General features: G+C 36.8%; 1 protein-coding gene across 6 annotated transcripts in view; it reads left to right on the forward strand.

Annotated features, from left to right (window-relative positions):
* The window catches only part of CHRM3 (cholinergic receptor muscarinic 3), a 265817-nt gene that overhangs the window by 58568 nt on the left and 182217 nt on the right, over positions 1-25032 (forward strand). For all 6 annotated transcript variants that reach the window (XR_011149879.1, XR_011149880.1, XM_069010354.1 and 3 more), the window contains one exon: positions 24718-24830. Coding sequence is in view for 4 of the 6 variants with exons in the window: in XM_069010354.1 (XP_068866455.1) it covers positions 24799-24830 (32 nt within the window). In the remaining 2 variants the exon portion in view is untranslated. The remainder of the gene's footprint in view (positions 1-24717; positions 24831-25032) is intronic.

A 25032-nucleotide genomic window follows, 5' to 3' on the forward strand; every position in this document is an offset into this window, starting at 1 on the left:
ATATCTTGTTTTAAATGTGTGGGTTGAGAGAACATGGCCAGTTTGAAGGTAGGAGTCTGAGAAGAACCTGGCAGTATCAGGAGCTGTGGCTTTCTTCAGAATGAAAAAAGTAAAGTTTTGGGGGAAAAAAAAAAAAAGAATGGGGGAAAGCACATAATTTTAGCATTGAATAGTTAATAATAACAAAGAGGGAAAAAAAAGTGTCATTTCTAGCTCCTTGCTCCTGGTTCTCCAGAAATACCATAAAACTGATGAGAAATCCACTCTGGTTCGGACACAGACCTGCGTCCTTCACAGCAGATAGCTCAAGTGACTCAAAAAGTCTGATTTTGTATATGCAAAGCAACTTGTGCATAAAACAGAAGTGAACACTGTTAAATAACGACTACTACTTGGCTTTGAGCCCATACTCCTGAAAACACCATTTGCCTGATCCCTCTGGGATCAATTGTTAATACAGTCCTAAAGCAGCGGCAAAATATCAATTTAGTCCTAGAATTCTCCAAACCACAGCAAGGTCTCCAGAAGGAGTTACAGCTGGCTGAATTTCATTCTTACAGTTTCTGTATATCAGAACAGATCAGTGTTCCTCACAGATGAGTCCCTTGGTTCAGGAAAGTGCCAGCAAATTGTGTTTTTCCTATGTATATATTCATTCTGGATATCTGTTGACTTGATGGTCTCTTCAACATCAGGGCTAAGGAAAAGAGTAATTTACAATACCTGCTTAGAACACAGTTACAAGAAGTGGTAAGAAGGACTGATTTTCTCAAAGGCAGGTAGTAAAAATACTGCTGTTATGGTCCTCCATGAGAGATGATTTTTCTGCAGCACTCTTGGTACATCTATGTGCACTGTGTTCTGCCAAGTGAAAATAATTGAGCTAACTTGGAATAAGCAGTACCTTGTCAGATGTGAGTTCTGCTCGGGCTAAATGCTGCTCCTCAGCAGTGCTAATTGGAGTGTTGTGCTAATATTAAAGAAACTTCCTTCTGCACATCAATGACCTTGCACTTTTGATTCAACTCAGTTTCCGTGAGTTTTGACCTTTGGATGTCCATATAGTTTAGGATATTTTCTAGTTACTATTTTATGAGAAAAAATTAAGCATTATGTTCTCTGAATTTTTTACAACATTAAGAGCATGCACATACGTGTGACCGGGTTTTTGAAAGATGCAGCAGTATTGCATGTCTGAAATTAAAACAAACAAACAAAAAAAAACTCTTTAGTAATTATACATTTCCAGGTTTTCTTGTTTTGTATTTCTATCTACTTCAAATCCTGCTTAAAAATGTGTCTTTTTGACCAGTGTGAGAATCAGCTGAGGGGCTGTGAGTCTAATGAGATTTCTTCATCTCGTGGACATAAAAAGAGAGAGTAAAATTTACAGTTTTATGAATTACATCTTCCGGAAAATGTGTTGCTATATATTTGACTGGATAAAGAAAGCTACAATATTTTTGATATTATGTGAAATTTTTAATGTATTTTGTTAATTCTGGATTTATGATCTAGAACCTGAGTCAAGGGACCAAAACTGTCCTCCTAAAGATGATTTACAACATTGTGAGAACATAACTTACATTTTATGTGGCTTTGTGCCAACTTCCTAACAAAAGTAGACTAAAAAGTTGAGGGGTTTTTTTTCCCTTTTCAATTCTGTATTTGTTTTCATGTTTCAGTAACTTGCTATAGCTGTTAAGTATTTCTCTACAGATGCAAAATCAATTACTTCAAGATTCTTATTTGTGGTTTAGGTTTAATCAGGTTTGCCTTGTAGCCATAATTTCAGAGGAGCACCCATTTTTCCTTTCTCAAAATTTGCATTTCATTTTAGCCCTTAACATTTAAAAAAGTCATTAGATAGTTCCAACCAGCAGGATTTGATGTGGTGGTGTGGCTGAGGACTTACCTACCTGATAATCTGCTGTTAAAGTAGTGAAAAAGATCCCTGCTCAATGAAGCCATGTGTTAATGACATAAAGAGGCATCCTACACATGGTAATTAGCAGCACATCCCTAACAAATGGTTTGTGGCTGAGACAGTGTAAGTTGTCTAAAAATCACATGTCAGCATGGGGGAATTATGATTAGGTCCCATGATGATCTTCATGAGCTGTTAAATTGCAGGGTCAGAGAACTCTTTTTCTCAGAATTTACTTCTCTGCCATGGTCCAAAGTTGTTCAGGAACAGGCTCTTTGGAGGAGCAGAGGACATCTGCTGATCTTTTGTATTACAACATTGTAGTGGGCAAAGGACATCCTCTGAATGTGGTGCAAAGCCGTAGGTTAGGTAAACTGGAGGTATTAGCAAAAAGATACCTTAGCTGTGTCTTTGATGTACTGAGGAGTGAGTGAGAGCCATATATTCCAGCTTGACAGCAACTAGAAGTAAAAGAGAGACTTAAGGCAAGATAATTAATTTCCTAAAAGCAGTAGAGAGGTGTGATCACACCTGTGCTCATATGAAACAATCCTTCATCTCAAAGGTTGTCTGGGAGAATCAATGATAACTAAGTTGTGCTATGTATGATGGGGGAGCCCAAGTAACAATACTTGGTATTCATCCTCTGTGGAGATACATGGAGAAGACCCTAATAGCTTAAGCCAGACCATAAAAGCATGGTAAATCACAAGTCTGTCTTTCCAAATGCTGTATTAGTGGCACACTAATTTATGGTGTGTAGCATTATCTAATGGTTCTGCTCATAAATGCAAGTCTTTATTACAGTTTCAGGAGCTTCATCATTTTAGACACTACCTTCTGCCTCTCTTTGATGCAGCTAGATAATTTGAATTATATCATTAGCAGGAGAAAATTTTTTCATGCCAAAACCTCTTGCTGATCAGCATCTCTTATATCACCCTTCTACTACTTTACTGCTGTTCTGTGTGACATTTCTGTATGTATTTCTGCTGAATCTTGCTGACTTTTTACCTTTGTAATGGCTTACCATTCAATTAAGCTAGTTGGCTGAGTATGAAAAGAATGAGCAATGATTTGGATGCTATCTATACATAAGTTAAAAATATTTTTATCTTAATTAATTAAAGCAGATATTTAAGTTCATATTAAGAGCGAGGGTAGTGTGGATGGGAAGGGTTGTGGAAACTGTGTTGGCTTACACTAGGGAATGAAATTATTATCCCTTTTCAGAGAAGAACAATTCCTGTAAAGACTACAATTTGGGCAACTCATGGATTTTTTTGTAATTTATTTCTTTTGGAGGGTGAGGGGAAAATTCTTGACATAATTTATTTACTGAAGATGCAAGTATATATTATTAAAAGGTCTAAAGCTGCTGAAATGCTCAACTTAATGAGGAGAAAGCGATGTGTAAATTCAGGCTTGGCATTGCCCAGTGGATGTACTTTAGCAGGCTTCACCTTGCATTCAATTCTGGTGAAGTTAAATTTAGCTTTAGTGCTGCCTTTGTCACATAATGTTTCCCTTGATCAATACAGCAAGGGCTGGGCCAGTGTGGGAATGCCTCTTCAAAATAAAGTTTTCATAGAGGTAGTTGATCTCTAAAGCTACTCAATATCAAAAAGTTCTGGTTGCCTTTTTTTTGTTGTGTTCTTTAGTTTCATTTTGGTTTAATATATGTTAACTAATATTTATCAGAGGAATGAAAACAAAGTTCTCTTGTGAAAGATTCTTCAGTTACTGTGGCATGATAGATAGCAGGATCTGTGTTATATGCTCACCTGAGAGACAATTGGAGAATCATAAGATGATGGTAAAATTATTTTAATGAGAGAAGGAAAAATAGGAAAAAATATTGCTTGTAATGTTTGTATAAATTTGCCTAACGAAGCAGTACTTTTTTATTTCTACATAACTACTTTTAAGAGGCTCTTCTGTGTTTAAAATAACAGTTATTTTTAAAAGAATGCTAAGTTATTATTAACATGTGCCATGTTTTCCATCTGTTTGATATAGTAAAATACAGTAGTAATACTGCTTAGTGTTTAGCATTTACTTTGCTTGAATTAATATAGCTACTTTGAAAGGCTTGGTAATTACCCTTGCTTGGAAATGGCAGTTCAGACAAAGATGGTTCATAAATCTTAACGTATCCTTAGAAGGACAGCAATTGTCCATGTTCCAGGGGAATTAGGAATAATTTATTTTCCAAGAATTACCCTGTGCATTCAGTTAAACCCATTCTCTATGAAATTTAAACAGTAAGGCTTCTAGTAAACCTGTATACCAAAATAAGACAATCCTTTAATTTCTGGAGAATGAATAAAGATCATTGAGTCACAGACGTTGTGTTATGGAGATTTACAGAAGAGTGCTTTGCTCTGGTTAATAAAGTGTAAGTTGAGCACTAGGTACAGTGTTATCAATTTCATAAAACAGCAATTGCAGCAGGATGACAAAGCTAAAAGGACTTAATAAAGTTAAAGGAAAACAAGTTGGAAGGATGGGGGAAACTCATCCACACACAACTTTGATGTTGAATACTATTTCCTGGTGGGAGTGTTCAAAGCCAGTAGCCTTGGTACTAACTCGCTTAAGCCTCAATCTGTGTCAGCTCTGCTTTTAATTTTTTTGCCCTCAAGGAACAATATTTGAGCTTTGCAAAATAAGTTGGCTTAAAAAAATTGAATGTTTGAAAACATGTTTAGTAACTAGCAACTTTGCTGAGAATCAAGGCAGCTCTAAGGAGCCCAGGTATCTTAGAAATCTGGCTGCTTACGTGGATTGACCAACAGTAATTTTAGATGGGGTGCTTCAGTTATAGCAGGCAGATTACTTGTTCATATAATTCTACATTGATAAAATCTAGTAACAGGTAAAAAGCTAAAAACTGTCTTTATCCAGGTAATAGATACATGAAATTATTTTTTTATATGAATCAAATAAAAACTGAATTGCTAATGACTCCTAGATATATTTTTTTGTCATTGAGAGATCTGCTTTTGGGCCCATACCTTTTCCCCTTCCACAAATACAGTCATGCAGCTGGATTTGTGTCATGGTATTTTCAGTTTTTCTCCTCTGCACAAAGAAGTGGTTTACAGTTTGAAAGCAGAGGACACAGTTTCATGTCTCTAGCTCCTCTTCAAATGTAACTAAAAAAAATAAAGAAGGAAGCTAATTTAAGTTCTGGGTAAACCAGTTTCTTTAAGGAACAAAAATACATCCCTTGCTGCTTCCATTGCTTTACCTTTTGTCTTTTAATGAAAAAATAATTTTGTTGTGCTCCAGTACTTCAGTCCTTTTATCTATCACTGGTTGCATATGCATTAGTGTTTTTCTGATCAGTGGTGTAGTTATAATGCAAAGCCCCTTTGGGTCCCTACTTACTGCATGTTGCTTCATTACCTGTTTTTGACAATCATGAACTGGCTTCTCAGAGGAAATTAAACCAGAAATCCCATTTCAGATCTGCACCAGTGGAGTTTATCCTGATCTCTTTTACACAGGGAGATTACATTGATTATAAAATTGTTCAAAATTTTAGATCAAGCTTATCATCATTTGTAAGGCAGATAAAACAGAAAACATAGAGCCTTGTGCTTCATCATTTTCTTTCCCCTCCCTCTTAGTAGTTTACTTTTAAATTAATATTTAAATTAATTGGCTTTTTCCTCTTAGGGAATTTTTTAAATTTATTTTTTCTTAATTTTTTTTATTATTATTCTTAACATTTTCTTATTGTTAAGTTTTGAGCTAGTGCCTCATTGTGGGAAACACTTGTAAACAGAATAAGGTTTCTTTAAAATTCATAGTGGTAAAGACAACTTTTAATTTTTAAACTTTTTAATCTTTAAAAAGGATACATATATAGTTACTGGGTTGTTTAAAACTATTATAAAGGAAAATTAATTTTTTTCTGCCTGTGTGTTTTGATAATTGGAAGCTAAGGTTTCAATTTATACTGGTTCAGAAACTACACATGTATTTTTTTAGTAGTATTTAATTAGTTAAAATGTATATGTAAACTTGAAAATTTATTGGTAAGGTAATTGTAGAAGTTCAATGATAATACAGGAATGAAAAAAATCCTTTAAGAAAATATAACAAGCATCTTTCATTTGATTTATGAAAGGAAATATGCTGCAGTGTTATCCTCAACACTTATTATATCTAATGGGCAATTAATTTAAGCTTATTTAAGAAAGTGCAGGGAAGAAACAAAAGGACTGGGCTATCATTAAGAGAGGATGTGAATGTCAAGCATGGTGGATCAGAAGTGAGTCAGCAATTTGCCTTTTAAAAGCAGATGTCTGATGTGATCCACAGCTTTCAAATGCTTGGTGCTGACACTTGATGTTGTAATGGATTATTGCCTAGTGCTTGTTGAAAACCAAAAATATTGCTTTTTAGAAAGCACTTTGAAAATTGTGGTTTTGTTCCAATGAGGAAACAAAAATTGAAAAGTCTCCATTTTATCTTAATAGAAGAGTAGATGGATGTACTTTCTCCTTTCTCCTTCTCCCCTACATTTGTGCAGGGGGGTGCAGGGTGCTGGTTGGCATGCCCAGCTTCAGTTAAATCCATTTTCTGGGCTTTGTGTGGCAGCTCTCTCTCTTTCCTGCTTTGCAAGTCTATGTACTTGATCTTTTGAGAAATGTTTTTCACAAAAATATGAGCACAGGGAGGCTTTCCAGTGAAGAATACAAGAGTTCAAAAATTTCCTCTTAGCCTTAATATACTAAGTCATGTGCTTGCTGTCCTGGTCTGTGATGTGTTTGTGTAGTTGGTTGTGGTTTATGTGAATTACAGATTTCAGAGTCTTCTCAAAGTTCCTAGCAGAGAAATGTCTGTGTCAAGACAAGAAAATGTCATTATAAAGATGGTTCTGCTGGGAATTTCTGAACATGGGGATTTTTGTTTCTTTGTGGTTTTGGGGTTTTTTTTTGGACTTACTCCTTCTTGTATCCCTTGCTGCACTTTGGGCAGAAGAAGCACTTAGAAGCCTTCTGCAGTTACTGAGGCAGGAGGGGGCATGCCTTTAACATATTTGACAGACTGAACTGGTCTGGCAGTATAAAACATGCAAATTCAAGTGCATTTTGGGATGATTTGCACATCTAAGAAGATCAATCAAAAGTAAAATAAAACCAGGTTTTCCAAATAGATTGCAACTGTGTGTTTGACAGGTGATGTGTATATAAACAAATAAATTACAGTTTGTTTGGGGAGGGGATGGGGAACATCCATAGCGTTTCTTTGGAAAGGACATCTAATGTAAGGATCACCTTGCCACCAGAGCAGGTGGGCAGCCTCTCTGCAGCACTGCTCTGTGCATGTGTTACACTTCAGCTGCTGAAAACTGACAGTGAAACGTCACCGTCAAGAAGTCATTCCAGATCCGACGAGTCTGCTCTCTGTTGAGTGGTGGCATTTTCTGGCACATGAGTAAGTCTTTGGGCAGTGGCTGCTTCAACAGCTTATGCTTTTAGGGCTCTTACCTGTTGTTGCTTGTGCCAGAAGGGAAGCATCTTTTATTTCAGAAAGGATCACACACTTATCTCTTTTTCCTTCACAAATGTCTTTGCTTATGTCTCTAAGACTGATATCTTCTCTGAGTGATTTCTAACTGGTGGCTTTTTCTCTACAGCTTGTTGGTTCTGTTTTTCCCATTATAGGCATGGCATATCAACGTGCTTTACTAAATGTATTTCGTGGCAGTATCCCCTCTGTATGGCCAGCTGGCCTTTCCTGTGACACAGAGGCACCCTGTGTCCCTTACTCAGGTGTCTTATGTGGCTTCTTCTGCTTTCCCTGTCAGGTGGCTTCTCCAGTTTTCTTTCGAAGTAGACCTAGTGTGAATATCTGTTAACAGCACAGACATAGCCTTACACTGACCTGGGAGAAGTTGTTAGCTTTTGGGTTCATGTGTTACCCTAGTTGCATCCTCTCTCTTCATGCACTTCTCCTCCTCTTCTCCATAGGTGATCAGGCCTAAAGACAAAGTTTTCTGAGCAGTCCCTTGGCTGGGCAATGAGGTGCCAGGGTGGCCAGGCATGAGGGTGGTAATGCCCTGCAGATCTGGGATGACTAAGGCTGGCAGGCCTTCCCGTGTGGCTGTGGGTAGTTCATTATCCTGAGGAAGACACTACAAAATAAATGATCCCTCTGTGGATGTTTTTTTAGTGCTGAGTGCCTTGCTGTTGCCTGCAGAAGGGGCTCACCCCAAAATCTGCTGCTCCGGTACCACAGTGTATGTTCCCAAAGGCCAATGTAAGCCTGGAATGAATTGCATGTTGGAAGTCCAAGGTAGGTTCTTACCTATGGAGAGATCATGTACCTAGACCCCTTGTCTGAAGACTTGGTTTGGGCAGGAGTGACATAGAGGGCTTTCCCCTCCTCTCAATCCCTCCACTAAAAATAGTCCTGTTGTACTCTTACCACATGCCACTATCCTTCTGAATTAAAAACTAAATGTACCAGTTCTGAGTGGTGATACTCAGTAATACTGGTAATACCAGTTCTGATAGTAATCCTGAGGGTTCTGTTTATGTGCAAGCTGCATAGTGTGTTGTGACAAGTGTCCTTTATTTAGTCTTGTGGTTGCTCCATGCCTCAGTAACATCTGCTATGACAAGAAAATATGAAGTATGGAAGAATTTAAAAAACAGATTACTGTAGTCCCAGTGATGGGCTCCATACTGAGAGAAACAACTCTTTGTGTCCCTACCTCTGCCACAAGTTGGTAAGGTGATTTCAAGGAAGTTAATTGGTACCTGCTCCTCATTCCCTGCTTGACATTCACTCCTGAAGACTTTCAGGAAGTACAGTGTAATTTATAGATTGTTTCTAAAGGGAAACCCTTCTTTCTGACTTCAGGCTATAACTTCTAGGGAACAAGTAATTTCTCTTGTATTTGATGTTGATGGTGTCTCACTACTGAGTGATCAGAGGTTTAAAAAGAAGTTTTGGTGACTGTGGCATAATTTAATTTATGCCTGTCAGTAGAGTAATTATAAAAATTCTGACAAGTTTAGATTATTTTCCTATTACTACCATTCTTATATTGTAGCATGGAGACAAGTCTACTGGCATATATATGTGCAGAAAGAGTCATAATGTATTGCACATAACAGAAAATGGGAGGGGGGGAATTGACAGGAATAAAAGAAAAGCTTTCTACAAAGTGAGATGATTAAAAATGAAATAGATAAGAAATGCAGCTTTGAACAGTAAAAATACAGAAAGCTTCATCTATTATCCTGTGATTGTAAGGCAGAACCCCTGTGTTGTGTACTGACAATAACTGTATATCAAACATAGTGGTGCCTCTGGATGTTTTTGAGAATAAGTGAAAACTTGTTCACTACGTTTAGTTGCTACTTTTCAAATAACTGAGTACAGAGCAATAGTAAAAATGCTGGTCTGATAATGCAGTAATGACTATGGTTTGTGAGATTTGTTGCAAATGAGAAACACCTTTAAGTTTTTATTTTCATTTGATAGTTGGGAACCATTCTGCTTTTTTAATAAGCATTTTAAAAAAATAATTCTGGAATGTGTCGTCACTTCTACTGGCACAAATCTGGAGGAATATACATGCCTTGGAGCACCTCTCTGCCTTGGTAGACAGACACACAGATTCACTGAAGAATCTTTTTTGCAAACACTGCTTTTGATTGCAAAATAAGTACTTACTCTCAGTTTGAGCCTCTGAATTCTTGACTGTGACTTCAGCTCCTTCAATGTAAATCACCATAGTTATGCAAAGGCACCTGGAGGCACCATAACTTAATGCTCTGGGATGGAGAGGAGTAGTTTTATATTTTCTTGGCTTTCTGTTCCTGAGGTTGAGGCCTCCTTCCTGTGAATTTCTGACAAAAACATGGAAAGTTACTGATGATTCAATATGTAAAGGCTTCCTATAGCTCTAACAGACATATGCATTTCTGAGATAAAAGTACTGGGTATTGTCATTCCCTTCATTTGACTATCCTTTTCGGTTTGTTTCCTTCATTTTTTTCTGCTATCCTAAACCAAGTCTAATCCAGTTGGACATCAAAGTAATTAAGCAGAATTGAATCATCCATGCATCTGATGAGATAAAGACATCTTAACGTGAAGTTTTATTTTAATTGCCTTTTATGGAGCACAAGAGGATTGTAAATAGCCAAATGAGCTTTCTGTGATTAGTAAAACTGGCCATTCCTGGAAGATGACAAACCAGAGAAAACTTGTATTTTGACAATAGAAAAAGGAAAATGATAGAACTTAATTTTCATTTTTCATATTATTTGACTACATGCAAAAGCATTTAAAGTGCTTCAGAATTGCTCAACACATTTAAAGCAGGAAGCAATTAAAAATATGTTAAATTTTCATGGTTTTCAGAAGCAAAAATACATGTTTAAAAAATGGGAATCCCTTTTAGGGAGATTTGATTAATCTGAATCCAGGTACAACTGGATTAACCTGGGTTCTTGATATAATTTCTATAACCTGACTCACTTTTGAATATGGAGTGTGAAGTGGTTAAGAGAGTTTCTCAAGGCCTTGCAGGAATGGTATTTTGAAGCAAGTAATGGATCATGTTCCTGGTGAAAGTCAGGATGGTACCCTAATTACAACAGCATCTGCTGACACTGCTGTCTTTGAAAGCAGATCTCTTCCTGACACTCTCCCAATATAAACAGGTGACTCCAAGGACGTGACATGTCCAGATTTAATTTAGGTATCTCTAGCCAAGCAATGAACTGAAACATGAGTACGTTATCTGTGAGATGTTAGCAGATTTCATAGAAAATTTTACAATTACAGCTCTCTCTCTACCTGGCACAAGCTGTAAGGGAAATTTTGCCTTTTACTTCTTAGGGAAAAAATAGTCCTTTAAAATACTAATTTTCTCACATGACATTGAAGGTGGCTTTGTATGTGGTAGGTCCTTTTCATGCCTTAAAATCAAAGTTTAAAGGATTTTACAGATCCTCTGGTTCTTTGCCTTTTAGGAAGCACGGATTACATTTTTTAAAATTGTTGATATATGGGTGTATACAACAGGAGTTTTGTTCAGTCACCACTTAATAAATCTTTTTATGATATTCAGGGTCATTTAAATATCTTTATCTGGAAACCCAGTAATTGAAGAAAGACATCCTAGACTTACGAGAGTACATACTTAGAGTGGGTCCAGAGGAAGGCCATGACCTTGATGAATGGGCTGGAGCACCTCTCCTATGGGGAAGAACTGACAGAGTTGGGGTTGTTCAGCCTGGAGACCAGGAGGCTCTGGGAAAAACTGACTGTGGCATTTCAGTACTCAAAAAAGGCTTCCAAGAAAACTGGAGAGGGACATTTTAGCAGGACCTGTAGTGATAGGACAAGGGTAATGGTTTTAAACTGAAAGGGGATCAATTTAGATTAAAGGCTTTATTTTTGGGTTTTTTTTAACTATGACAGTGGTGAAAGACTGGAACAAGTTGCCCAGAGAGGTGGTGGATGCCCCATCCCCAGAAACATCCAAGGTCAGGTTACACAGGACTCTGAGCAACCTGGGCTTGTTGAAGATGTCGCTTCTAATTGTAGGGAGATTGGACTAGATGACTTCTAGAGGTGCCTTTCACCGCAAACTATTTTATGATTGTCTTTTAGGCAAGAAAGATTTTAAAATCTTTATGGTGGAGAAGATATGACATTGTTCATTCAGGCCCAAAAATGTTAAGCAATGCTTAGGCTGATAATATGTCTGAGAATCAGATTCTCTTAAGAAGACATTAATATTTTTGTCTGGAACCATGTCTTACATTTGTTTCTTTCTTCTCGGACCCTTTTCTTTACCATTTTTCATGTGTGATATCCATGAGCAACTACTGCTGCCCTCTGTTCGCCTGTGTCCTCTTCAGAGCCAGCATTTCAGAGAAAAGTAATATACAAATTGTTCATTCATTCATTCATCCCTTCCTGCCTCTTCCTCATTGGCAAAACGAGTGGGAAGCTATTTATGTCCCGTGACTCACCACCAGATCTTACGAGGGGATTATGCTGAACCTCACTGATTCACACACTCTAGGCTTTGTTGGAGGTCAATGTCTTGGCAGCATTCCCCGGTAAATACTATGCAAGTACCAAGGTGTTGATATTGAGAGAGCTTTAAGTTGTTTCTGCCTTCCTTCTGCTGTGCTTTTTGGTGACAAGTTCTGTCCCTGTATCAAATATAGAAATTGGACATTCAGTGTATCAAATATAGAACTGGACATTCAGTTAGTGTGCAGGTACCTGCTCAGCAGCAGCTGCTTCCCTGGAATGTGCACTGATTTTTACTTTCCTTAATTTACAGAGCTTTTGTGATGAGCCCCTAAAATACAATCAGACCTTGTTCATGGTTTTTCACTTTGTAGGTTTTCCTCCCGTCTTAGCCCAAGAATGTTTCCTGCCCCTTTATATCTATTCTTGCTCTATATTATAAGATACATTCTTCAGGATGTTTTAAGGGTCTTTAAGATCTTTTAGCTTAGAGAGGTGTCAGGTCTTTGAAATCAGGGAGATTTCCATGGATTTCAGAGTTATGCAACAGAATCCCAGCTGGGAATTTGGTATTTACTTCTTTGTATTTCTCTAACTCTTCCTGCATATTTAAGGACACGCACATGAAGCAGCTGTAGTAAGCTGTGTATTCAGCAGCATTTGGGGAGGTCCAAGAAGCAGTCCTATTGTTTTCCTGATCCCTGCCCATGGCATATTACCTAATTTCTAGCAGAATGGGCCACTATACAGGTTGTACACAAGACCTTGAAAAGGTCAATTGAAGGCTTACTAACAGTGGAAGAAAGCAAGGTTTTAAGGTGTTCTTCTTTGTGTTGTTGTGATTTTATGATTTTTAAAAAGTTAGCTTGCTCTGAAACCTTGGAATATTAAAGTAGAAGAAAGGCGAAAGAAACTTACCAGATGTGAATACAGGTTTTTGCCATCTGACACCCCCAGTGAATCTTACCTGTTCCCCCCGTGTTTCTCTGCTCGTGAAGGACATTTCCTTGGAGCTCTTCTATCTTTTCTGGCAATAAAGACTTCCCCCAGATCTCACTAGGCAGGTGCAAAGTTCGTCAGGCTTGGAAAGTTTTTTGTATGGCCAAGTTCCTCTATTGCCAGGCATGCCACTGGATGCTTTGTTTAACTTGCTGATGGAGAGTGCCAGGATTCCAGTGGTGGGATAAGATGAAGAGCATTCTCCAAATCATTCATCCAGCCCTAGGCACACTTAGTTTTGGGCACTTGGACTTCAGTGTAGACTTGCATCTTTGCCTCTTTCAGTATCTAATATCCAGTCAATAAACTCTCTGTCTACAGGAAAGTAATAACAGACCATTCTTCACAGCAATGGGGCTTTCCCTTTGTGACATGTTTTCTTACAGAAGAATAAAAATGTGTTTTCTAACCTCTGTTGCTTTCTCTTTTCCTTTCTCCCATGCACAGGAAATTCAACCATTACCAGAATATTGCTCTTACTCTTTGCTGCTAAAACAGCATCTTTTGTTTGTTTGCTTGTTTGTTTGTTTGTTTTAATATAGGGATGTTCAGTTAGATCTGGAATTTGAAACAATTTGTTCTATAAGCAAAGAAAATAAATAAGCTTTATTTGTTGTTAATTTGTTTTCTGTTTTATGTCATCTACATTTTCCTATCATCCTCTCCCTGGGTGGACCCAATTCAGTGAGGATAGATCTGCAGATACTCCTGGTGCCAGCAGAAGGAATGGCTGCAAGGCAAAGCAGATTAATACTGAGTGGTTTTTGCCCGTTTTTAATAGGTCTTCTTTCATTACTGCTGTCAGTTTCCACTACCTATTCATCCTGAAACTTGTAGAAACGTCACCAGTCGAAGACTAGACTCATATTTGCATTCCATTTTTGTAGCGTTTTTACTGAGAACTTAAAAACCAAACAAATACACCACCTTGTAATGAGGATGTTTCTTCATCTAGTATTATCATGATTTTATTGTAGCTGATATTACAAATTTCGATTAACCTTACACAGAAAATGCTCATTCAGGTGAACATATATTTAATTGGAGACCAGCTGAATGGCAAGGTTTGCTGATGGTGTAAATTTATTTGGGATAGTGAGGGAAACTGAAAGAATTGCAGAGGGATTTTAGGAGATGGAGATAATACCATACACAGAAGCCACCACCACATGTGGCTCAGTGATTCTGTCAAGTCTCTGGAAGCTGGGGAATTAGGTGGGTTATGCTTGTGGATTACTTATATTACTGCCTGGGCATTTGCTTTTGGCCACTGTTGGAAGTGACAGTCTGAGCTCACTGGACTCCTTTCAGAGGCAGTACTTATGTTCCTACAAGCTTCTGAAAAAAAAATGCATTTAAAAAGCCAGAAAAGCTGTTTCAAGCATGACAAAGAGCTAAGCAAAGGAAAAACATGAAAGCAAATTAAAAAAAAAAAAAAACAAGGCACTCATGCATAAGCTGTACTTGGGAAGAAACAGCTATAATATTGACAATTAATGGATGTATTTCTTATTAGGAAGTCTTCAGCTGTCTCACTTTGATGGTTTACACTCTGACTTATAAAGAAAAATTTTAGCATCTTTGTGATAATCAAATGTTTTCAGTTCAAAGGGCACGAAAATCTTTAGTTTGGCTGGATGTACAAAGTGAACTTCAGCACAAATTCCCCAAGATGAGATTAAAATCATACATTTACAATTACTGTCTGTTAGAAACCTTTGGAGAAACAAACTGTGTTACAAAAATGGTTTGTTTTGCCTGGAAGGAGATGGTCATTAAAGTTTGGCTTATCGCGGTTACTATCTAAAATATAAACACAGTTCCCTGTCACCAGAGTGTCTGAGGAATTGCTGCTTAATTGTAGTTGGAGGGAAAAGACAGCATATTTTAGATCTCACCCTGTCAGAATTGTCATGTACTGTTGCAGACAGAAGTGTAGATAGTATTGATCTTTATTGATTTTATTGCAAAATGAATGGGCACCAAGCTCAACAGGCTTTCTGTGAAGAATGTCTAGAAATAGCACCATCTTTTTATTAAAAACAACAGCAGTAGCAAAATACTGATGCAAATGAAACACTTCGGACAATTTTAGTTTTTTTTTAACAAGGACTCCACTCTTTCTTAAAGACAAAACTAACCAAACACTGATCTAAACAAAAAATGTTTTCCCCCCATCTTCCCTTACAACTTCTGCTTTGGAAAAAAACACACCAATTTTTTTGAGTATGTTCAAAATTTAGACTAGTTTTCCAGAATCCTTTAATACTTTAAAAACTTACTTGAATTGATAAAAGAATATGGTTAATCATCTTCTATGTGAATAGGATGTCTCTTAAGAAAAAAAATACAAAACATCAACACAATTTCGAGGTTTTTTTAAAGTTGCAGTTCCAGAATACCACATGCTGTGGAATGTGCCTGAATAAAATTCAAATCTCTTTTTACATGTAATCTGATTTAAAAAAATAAAAGAAAGAGAGACAATAAATTATTAAGTGGAATTAATTATACGGTTTCTAGTATTTTACCAGTGATAGCTGCTTTTTGTTTTCTATCTCACCCTTTTGCTACCAGTTGCAAAACTGTTTTGTACTCTTGTAGGATCACAGTTTTGTGCTCTTATAGGGTTGTTAAGTACACAATTATCCTGTTATTTTGTACAAAGCAAAGATTGTATGATTCTGTGGGTAGTATGAATGATCATGGATAATAAGGGATAAATTGTGACCAAAGAAGAACATTATGCTTTAATGAAAGCATTTTTCTTTGTTGGTGTTCTCTTGAATTATTTTGGGCTTTTTTGTTTGGTTTTTTTTTAATTATGGGGTTTGAAAAAGAACGTAGAAACAAAACCACAATAACCTGTCTTTTTAGCCCTTTACCAGCCTTTGAATCATCCTCCTCTCTGCTGAGCTAACTTCAAAGTGATAGCAAGTGTTGGATTTTCATGTTCTCCCTCTTCAGCAGTTGCCTATTTCAGAGGTCATAGGGAAAAGTAGGATGGTATTGGTGAATACTTTCTGGCAGTACATAGTGGCTCTTACTGTTCGAAGACGGCGGTGAAACCGTTTCCTTCACACACTGCCTGATTTCCTCAGTGCAGGGAGAAGCTTGCTGCCCATGGCAGGAGGAGTGAGGCTTTGCTGCTGTGCTCACAGGGGTGTTTCTGAGCATCTGGGCCACACGATGAACTCTTCAAGCCTGGTTATCAGACAAGGAAATAAAGTCAGCTTTTGGGCTGGATATCCTGGAGTTTCCTGAAAGTATAATTTTGCAGCTACTAAAGAATTCTTTCTGCGTCTTTGAAAGCAGAAAATTTCCATGGTATAGAAACCTATAGCCTGACTGGCTGAATTAGCAAAGTTATAATCCACAGAGAAGGGAGGTTGAGGAGTTGGGGTTTTTTGGACTGTACAAATATGCCTGTCTCTTATGCACAAGCATTTGTACCTCTTCCATCTACAGAAAAGGTATGGGATAAAGAGTAGTTTCAAAGGACGTGTTCTATTGGAGTCTATCAAGGCTGAAAAAACTATGATTTCTCTTTCCATTGGTATTTCTAATTTCCATTCTAATGAAGGAAAACAAGAATGATACGGTTCTTCAGACATGTGCCTAAAGTTTATGAGGTAATTATATTTCCATATATAGAATGTTCTTCTTTGCCTTTTGGAAGCTTTTTTTAAATATCTGAAGGTTAGCCTTTAGGTCATAGCTTTTTTAAGTTTAGCATAAGCCTTTAATCTCTCTTGAATGATTTTTGTGTGTAAATTATTCTCATAATTTTTATTAATAAAGCTACCACATAGGGAACAGTATGTCCTTGTAGTATCTGAATTCTTTATCTTATTTGTTTAGATCATGTTAGCAGAAAAAATATTCTCTGTCCCTTCCTATTTCGTAAAAAAAGGACCTTCCTAGACAATGTAACAGGGCAAGAGTAATGCAGAAAAAGAATATTAAGACTTGGATAACAACATCTTGGTCAGGAAAGCACTAGAATTTTGAGGGAGAAGGTTGCTTATTCTCTCTCTCTCTCTCTCTCTCCACCCCCCTCTCTCTCTTTCCCTGGGGTTCAGTTACAATAAGAATTATGCTAAAGCAGTAATAAAAATAGATTTTTAAATGTTGTGTTTTATCACCCATATAAAAATCAGTAATATAACTTGGTTATCTGGGATTTGTACAATATGTACTTATGCCTTAATAACAGAAGACATCTGAACTAATTTGCTCAGCAATTTAAAGAATATTGTGAACTGATGAATAGTCTCTGCTACCTCAAAGCCTTTTGAATATTGTATGTCTTATTAATTATAAAAAAATTACTTGGTCTTTAGTGATTTTGAAATAGAGTATTTTCACCAAAAAAAAAGTAATGAAACTATAACTCTACTTTCTTCCCATCTTTTGTGGTTTTACTCCTACTTTCAGGATGCTACTTCCAATAGAGTTGTTCTAGAAAGTAGAAGAAAATTTGATGACTGTTTCTCATGTATTCCTTTATTTCTTTGATCCCTGTGAGGAAAAATGTTCTGACAAATGGGTCAGCTGGCTCCCTTCACCAAGAAGCAAAGAGTAATTTTCTTGGTTCCTATATTCTATGGTTTGAGGTTTTTACCTACTCTCTCTGCAAAACTTGCACTCTGAACAGGTGGCCAGTGAATTGCTTAGACTATCACGGGCAAGCTTCAGGGTAAACCAACATTTCAAGTGTTCAGTAATTCATCCATGAACAAAGTAGGTGAAGTGCAGTACCAACAATTTTTAAATGTTTCCCAAACAGGTTTTTTTTTGGTTTTTTTTTTTTCTCTCCAGTGCTGCCTGCTGCATCTTTTGAGAAACACCCCCATGTTTCTAGTCTGAACCTCTACCTGTAAGATCCTTGGGGGTTTTTGACTGCTTGCTTTTACCCAACATCTTAAATTTTACCTTTGCTTCCAAGAAACCAGTATTGTTTCCAGATTTTGTAATCCCAAATAGTGTATATAGTGAGTATTTGCTGCACCAAATTTGCTGCACCAAGTTGGATGTTCTTCATACTGCTGTAGAGGAAGATGAATGACTTCTGAAGAGGTTAAAATCAGTCTCATCCCGTAACTTCTGAGTCCAAATCCACGTTGCTGGTGTTGATGTGCTTTAAGGAGGAGGAGTTATGAAGCTGTTGCAACCTTGTTTCTCCTAGAGAAGTTTTATTACAAAATAATTAATATATCACAGGGAGCATTTCAAGGTTGGGTTCATTTGTTTGTTTGTGTTTTGCATGTTTTTTAACCAGTGGTGATATGGCTGGTCAGTTTACAGGTTTATTGTTAACTAACACCAGTTCACTAAAGGATTGCTTTTGGGGGCACATGCTAAGCACAACCTCATTGCTGCTTTGTGAGAGTAAGATGATTCTGCTTTCAAACTGCATCCCCAATCAGTCCTGGATAAGGATTATTTCCTGGTTAAGGAGTAATTTTCTTTTTTTTTCCCTTTTTTTTATTTTAATGAACTATTATTGCTAAATGGTAGAATATATGCTAGAGCCATCACTTCTGACTTTGTTCTTCTATTTCATTCATATCTCACACAGGCAAAAGCTGCTAATTTTTTGTACAGAAATTTTCAAACAGAAATAATTGTACAGAAACACCGCTCATTTAAGTGTTATGAAGCACACAACAGGCTGCATGGGAATTTTTCTAATTCCTCAAAATACTTTTTGGTTCATGTAATATGAGGATACAAATACTTGCTTTGCCAAACAATTTGTAACTAGAATTTTTAAAAATAAATTACAATAAAATAATAAATAATTTTACATATCTCACAGTGTTGAAGAGTTGAGGCAAATAGCCTTAAAGTCATTGCAAACATTGAATGAGAATATAGTAAGGTGGGGGAATCTCTATGAGAAAAAAGCAAAGATGCAAGAGAAATGTAAATTAGGTTTCATAGTTTCACTTGCTCTGCTACAAGCAGAATTCACTGTTCTGAAATCACAGGTAAATCATCCTTTCTTCCTTTGAGTAAAAATCTGTTGTTTGGAAAGTTAATATCAGCCAATTCTTTGTGAAATTTGCTAATTTGTGTTCCTTCTGGATACTTGCATAGGACACTCAGGAAATTGCCACTTTATAGAAAGGTCTTTGTGGCAATGACAGTGAGACACACGTACAGTCTAAAACTTTCTACACAGTGAAGTGAATCCAGGATAAAATTTTTACTTCACCCTCTGATACCATCTGAGTCATTTTGTATTCGAGGTAGAACCTCTGCTCTCGGAGCAGGCTGCCCTTCATGATGGAGGTGGATACAGGTGTCAATAACCAGAGTTTAATTTTTTTTAAATGCATGCTGCCAGATGTGTTTTTAATTAACTGTGCTTGAAATGCAGCTTTGTTCCATATTTTTTTTCTACATTTTTTCTTTTTGGAAAATAGAATTTTAAGGGAGGATCATATTCTTTGTCCTCTGAGTAGTAGATTTTTTGTTATAAGTGCAAGCTGAATTGGTTAAACTTTGAAAATAGGTCAGTGGATAGTGCAGTTTGTTTAAAGACTGAAGGACTCACTATTATCATCAATTATCAGGACTCATTAGACATTGTGGTTAAGAGGTCTCACTCTTAAAACAAACTTGAAAGTTTCAAGCAATAATATGCTACTCCACAGTCAAAAATGTTGCACATTCATAACACTAAACAAAATTTGATTAAAACAAGTTATATTAGTTGTTAGGGGACAAAATTCTTGGTCATTTGGATACAATTCAGTTTTTTTCATTTAAAGGGGAAAAATAAATGCATCCAGGTTGGTTTTTTGCAAACAATTAATATATTGTTATTTTTCAGTGTGTTAGAATAATCATCTGCCATTTAGCATGTTATGATGCAAATTTTAGTATAACCAAACCTGATGAGAAGTTTTCATTTAAATAAAGAAAACTGTATAAATAGCAATCAGTTTGAATATAGCCCATGATTTAAAACCATCTGTAGCTTACTTGTTTTGCCATGAAAGCTCTTTAGCACTTGTATGCATTTGCACTGTGTCCATCCTGCTTTGCACAGTGTGCAGCTGGAAGCACTGTTGGGTTTTTGTGTTTTCTTTTTATACCAAGTAGTAACCACTACTTGGTATAAAATTTGACTAATTTAAAGAAAAAAAGAATGTGAGCCAAGAATTATGCTTACAATTACAGGTGCAGGTATAAAAAGTGTTCTCCTCTGTGTTACACTTTTAAGGGATGGAAATTAATGTACCCAGCATCTAAGCATGCATCCAACATGCATCTTGGCCCAGCAGGGTGCATGCAGAGCAACAGAGGCAGTCCCTCTGGGAATGACTACATTCCACTCTGCCCGTTCAGATGAGCAGCACTGGGACAGGCTTGTGTAACCTGACAATAAAGGGTGTTCGGTGTCTTGTTGACTTTATCTGTACAAGCCCAGCCATTTGCAATTGGCTATTCAAGTTTAGACTTCCACTGAGTGTGAAGTACAGCAAAACACCTATGGCTTCTAATTAGTTTTCAGCGCAGGTTGCTTGTTAGGAAAAAACCCTTTGCCTTTGTTGAAGTGACAGTTTAGATTTCATTAGAGAACAATGCTTGCAAACTGCTTCTCTCAGTAATGTTCACTTCCTTCAAAGCAGCTTTTCTAATTAATGAAATCATTTGCTAATTCGTGTTCCATCTGGGTGCTTGGGTAGCTGCATAGGACACTCAGGAAATTGCTGGTTTTTAGAAATGCTTTTGTGGCAGTGACAGTGAGATGTGTACAGCCTAAAACTGTTTCCACATTTCTGAGATGTGAATCTAGGATAAAATTTTTACTTCATTCTCAGATACCAGCTTATTCTTTTTGTATTTTACGGACCTTAGAGGCTCTGCTCTTGAAGCAGGCTGCCCTTGGTCCTGAGGTGGGTGCTAGTGCAAGTCCCTGTACCTGTGCTGGAGCACTGCTGATCTTGTGGGGACTGGCTGCAGGGACATGCAGTCCCAATATAATGCTGGTGCACAAGGACTGCTGGTTTTTATGTAGTTATGAGACTGTAATTCAACTGGATGTTTGTGTTCAGCAGAGAAGTCACAAATAAATCTTACTGCCTGCCTGCGACACTTGAGTGCTGGGAACAGATTAACACTCTGGCTACAGTGAGCAGATTTTTAGTTGTTTGTATTTCAGGTGTTTTGTCACTTTTGTTAATATTTAGTAGCTTCCTTAAAAAACCTGTTTGTAGTGAATAGTACCTTATTTGGTTTTGTGCATACTCAAAAGATGCAATGGTGTTAGTCCTTGCAAAGTTTATTTTTTCTTTCATGTTCTTAAAGTATTTGAAAACATCAAAGTCTTTTTATGGCTTTTCATTTTATGGGCAGTCAGAATGCCACAGGACAGCCAAAACTTGTATTGTTTTGGCTCTGCAGACATCTTCTTGACGGATTAAGGCTGTCAGCAGAATGTGTAAACACCACTTCCAGCTTTTTACATTGGTCACTAAAGCATTCTTAAGTGCAGCTCAGTCCTGCAAGACAAAGCCCTCAATCATATGACTGAATAATGGTCAGGGGCTTCTGTTAAAATGTTTTAATAATTTCGCAATTCACAGCAGTAAATCAATCCTCTTTCATTTGAGTCACAGTGATTGATCATCTCTATATAGCTAGTCCACTGACATACAAGAGTGCATTCACTTTAAACAGCATACACCTTCAAGTTAAGACAGTGTAATTATTTAAACAAAAATGTAGTTCTTCAGAAATTATAGTTCAACTGCAGCAGTAATTCTTACCAGGCCCTGTTCATTGTGCATATTGATGGATTTCTAGCTTCTACAGCTTCTCACACTGCAAAGAAGAATCTGCAAAGTTCCTGGAAATTCTGTGGAATATACAGCTTTATAGGAAAGGAATGATGTGCTAATATAAACAAGACTCTGATTTCTCATGTTAATTTTATATTTTTTAAAGGAAAGAAGTAGGAGAGTGGGAAATTGTCTCCTCAGTTTTTCTTAAATGCTGAACTTTACAGCTTTTTGCCTAGTTTCAATGTTGTTGTTTGGGACTATTTTTTTTTGGTTTTGCTTTTGTAGGGTTGGTTTTTTTGGTGTTTTTTTTGTCCTTTCATCACCTGGAAGGAAGCCCTTCAGTAAATTCTAAGTCTGCTCTAAGTCTGTTCAAGGAAAAACTAATTATCTGGTTGCCCACCTTACTGTCTTGGCAGGGCTAGGCTGGTGCCTTGTCATAGGTGCAGAGCTGGAAATGATGAATGAAATAACAAATAGATCACTTTATCTAAATAAGTTATGGAAAGAGCTTATGATAAAGATATGGTTCTTGCAGAGTTTGAGAAAAAAAAAAAAAAAAGAATGTCCTGTAAAAGACCCCAAACAACTGTATCGATTCTCTTCCACATTTTTCATATTTTATAAGAATTTAATTTTGTCTTTAGAAAGCCTAAAATTTTAAAAGCTTGTACTGCATAATGCATTGACATAGCAAAGCTGTGAACATGAACTACTGATTTAAAATATGAATGTATTCTTATAAATACTTTCTTTACCAATAAAATATTTTTTCAAACGAGGGTGCCTTTTGACATGCATTTCAGTAGTAACAATGGCAGGTGAGGCCGTGCATCTTCTCCTCTTTGTGCCTACCCCTGCGTACCTCATCCATTACGGTAGTATTTGGGGTTCAGCAGTATTCTAAGGGAAGAAAACAGACCTGCCTTAAAAAAAAAAAAAAAAAAAATTAAGTTTTTCACATCTTATTTTCGGATTGGACCAATTCCTCACTCCTCTTCATTTGTGCTGAAAAGACAGAAGGGATGTGAGAAGTAGCAGCAATAAGCAGCCTGTTGGAGGACCTGCTAAAAGTTGCTGATTGTTTGAACAAAGCCTGATTATGCTTGAAAATAAGTAATTTTGTCCTGTGAAAGAGCATTAGAAAATGAGTACAGAAAAGTATTTAGAAGAATACATACATCAAAAACAATTGTATGTGAGTAAAATGCCTTTTCCCAAGCATATTTGTTTTGATTTTTATGCTGGTCTCCACCATGATAAAATACTCTCATGGTTAGGAAAATTAAGAATTTAATTCCCTTGCATAAAAAATCTGGCTAAGAGTTGGTTGTTCTAAATTTGTGTGATGATGTTTTCTACTTATGCACACTCAGTTGAGCCCATCATTCAGCATTTCTAGTGAGCTTTTAGAGGAGAAAAGCAGACTAGAAAGGTTAAATGTTTGGAAGGGTCATGTTACTGTCCTTAAGTTATCAACAGAATTTAGATGTAAAATTGCAGAAGACAGGTTCAAAAGAAAAGTGTGATTGATGCGGACAGAAATAGTCTGTGGGAAAATGTCATAAAATTATATTCATTTTACCTAAGTTGTTCTGATAAAAGGTGAAAAGAGAATCAATTTCTTAGCTTTTAAGTTCTTTGCAGTTTTATGGAAAATGTAAAACCTCATTTCAGGGAAATATCTGAAATCTCAAGGAATCTCATTCTCTATCTGATGAAAAGTGTTTTGAAACATCTGACTGTGCTAGGGTCAGATTTTACCCTGTGCTAGGGTCAGATTTTAACTTTAATTTTAACTTCCTTTTAACCTAAGATTTGACATTAAATACAATTAAAATTTAAGCCCTCTTTTGAGGGGAAGTATTTAAATCTGAAACTATTGAAATGGGACACATCGAGAGCAGTAGAAGCCTCCCATCCCTTTTTGCTTTGAGGAAACAAAATCCAAAAAAACAGCCAACCAGACAACAACATAAACAAATAACCAACACATAACATCCTCTCCTCTCCAAACAGACATAAATCACCAAACACAAGAACCCCAAATTTGTCAGGTTTTCGGTTTGAGCCAGTGTTTCAGTTCAAACTGTAGGACTTCCTGGGAATTTTGAGGAACCATGAAAAAATGGTTCTGTAAAAACATTCTTTCAAGAAGACCTACTAAGGATTAATTGGGGGAAAATGAGATTGCTGAAAATTGCTGATATTATAAGTTTTTCAGTGAAACTCCATTGGCTTTTGCTTCCATGCTATATGGCCACTTGGCCTGCAACCCACCATTCTCTTGCCATTCTGCCCATCATCAATGTTTAAAAATGCAACTCTGGGATCAGATCCTCAAGCAAGCTTTGTAGCACACTGGCCTTTGTGTTTAGCAAAAAAGAAAAAAGGAATTAATAGGAATAGTTGCTGTTGATGGGATGGTAGGTGTCCCTTGTTCTGCATGCTCTGTTAACCCAAATTGAGCAGTGTATGTTGTGTTAGAGGTGTTGGCTTTGTCAGGTGCCTGCTCATGAGCAGTGCTCATCCCCATCATCCACCTTTGTAGTTAACTTAGGCATGTGGATTTTGTGTTTGGTAGAAAATGCATGGTGGAGTCCTGCATAAATGAAACAAGAAGGAAAATAAAATAGCACTTGGAAAATACTGTTTTGAGAAGATGCCAATGTATACAACTGTCATCATTAAACAACACTGAAAAAAAGATATGAATTCTGAAGTCAGCTGAAAGTCAAAACATCTGCAAAGTAACTGCAAATGAAGTGGCTGAGCAAAAGTCATTGCAGTGGTTGTAAGAGAAGTTCTTGCTGGATGGTGAGGGTGTGGAACAGGCTCTTTTGTTACTGTCTTTTTAAAAAAAGTATGCTTTAAAAAGCAGTAGAACTGTATTTTAAATAAGGAACCTTCAGTTTTTAACTTCTTCAATGTCTGATTATCCCTTGATATTTCTATTTTTTTTTTTTTTTTTAGATCTTTATGGTTATGGCAAAATCTTTCATCAGCCTATGGTATAATGGACTACCAGTTGGATGATACACAGTCGTCTGAAACATGATATATACTGCTCCTCTTCCGTGTCCATGGTGAGTTTTGCTTCTGTACATATCTATTAAATACTTCAGAGAAGGAACTAAAAGTTTTCATTGGCCCACATTGGATATAATTTCCATTGTTTTCACGTGGATTAACCTAGAGTTGTCAATTTACTGAATACATAACCCATTCCTTTTTTGTAAGATGTTTCAAAATGTTTTAAAAACTTAAGGTCAAAAAATAACTGTCTAG

Source organism: Aphelocoma coerulescens, chromosome 3 (genome assembly GCF_041296385.1).
Source record: "Aphelocoma coerulescens isolate FSJ_1873_10779 chromosome 3, UR_Acoe_1.0, whole genome shotgun sequence".
NCBI classification, from domain to species: Eukaryota; Metazoa; Chordata; class Aves; order Passeriformes; family Corvidae; genus Aphelocoma; species Aphelocoma coerulescens.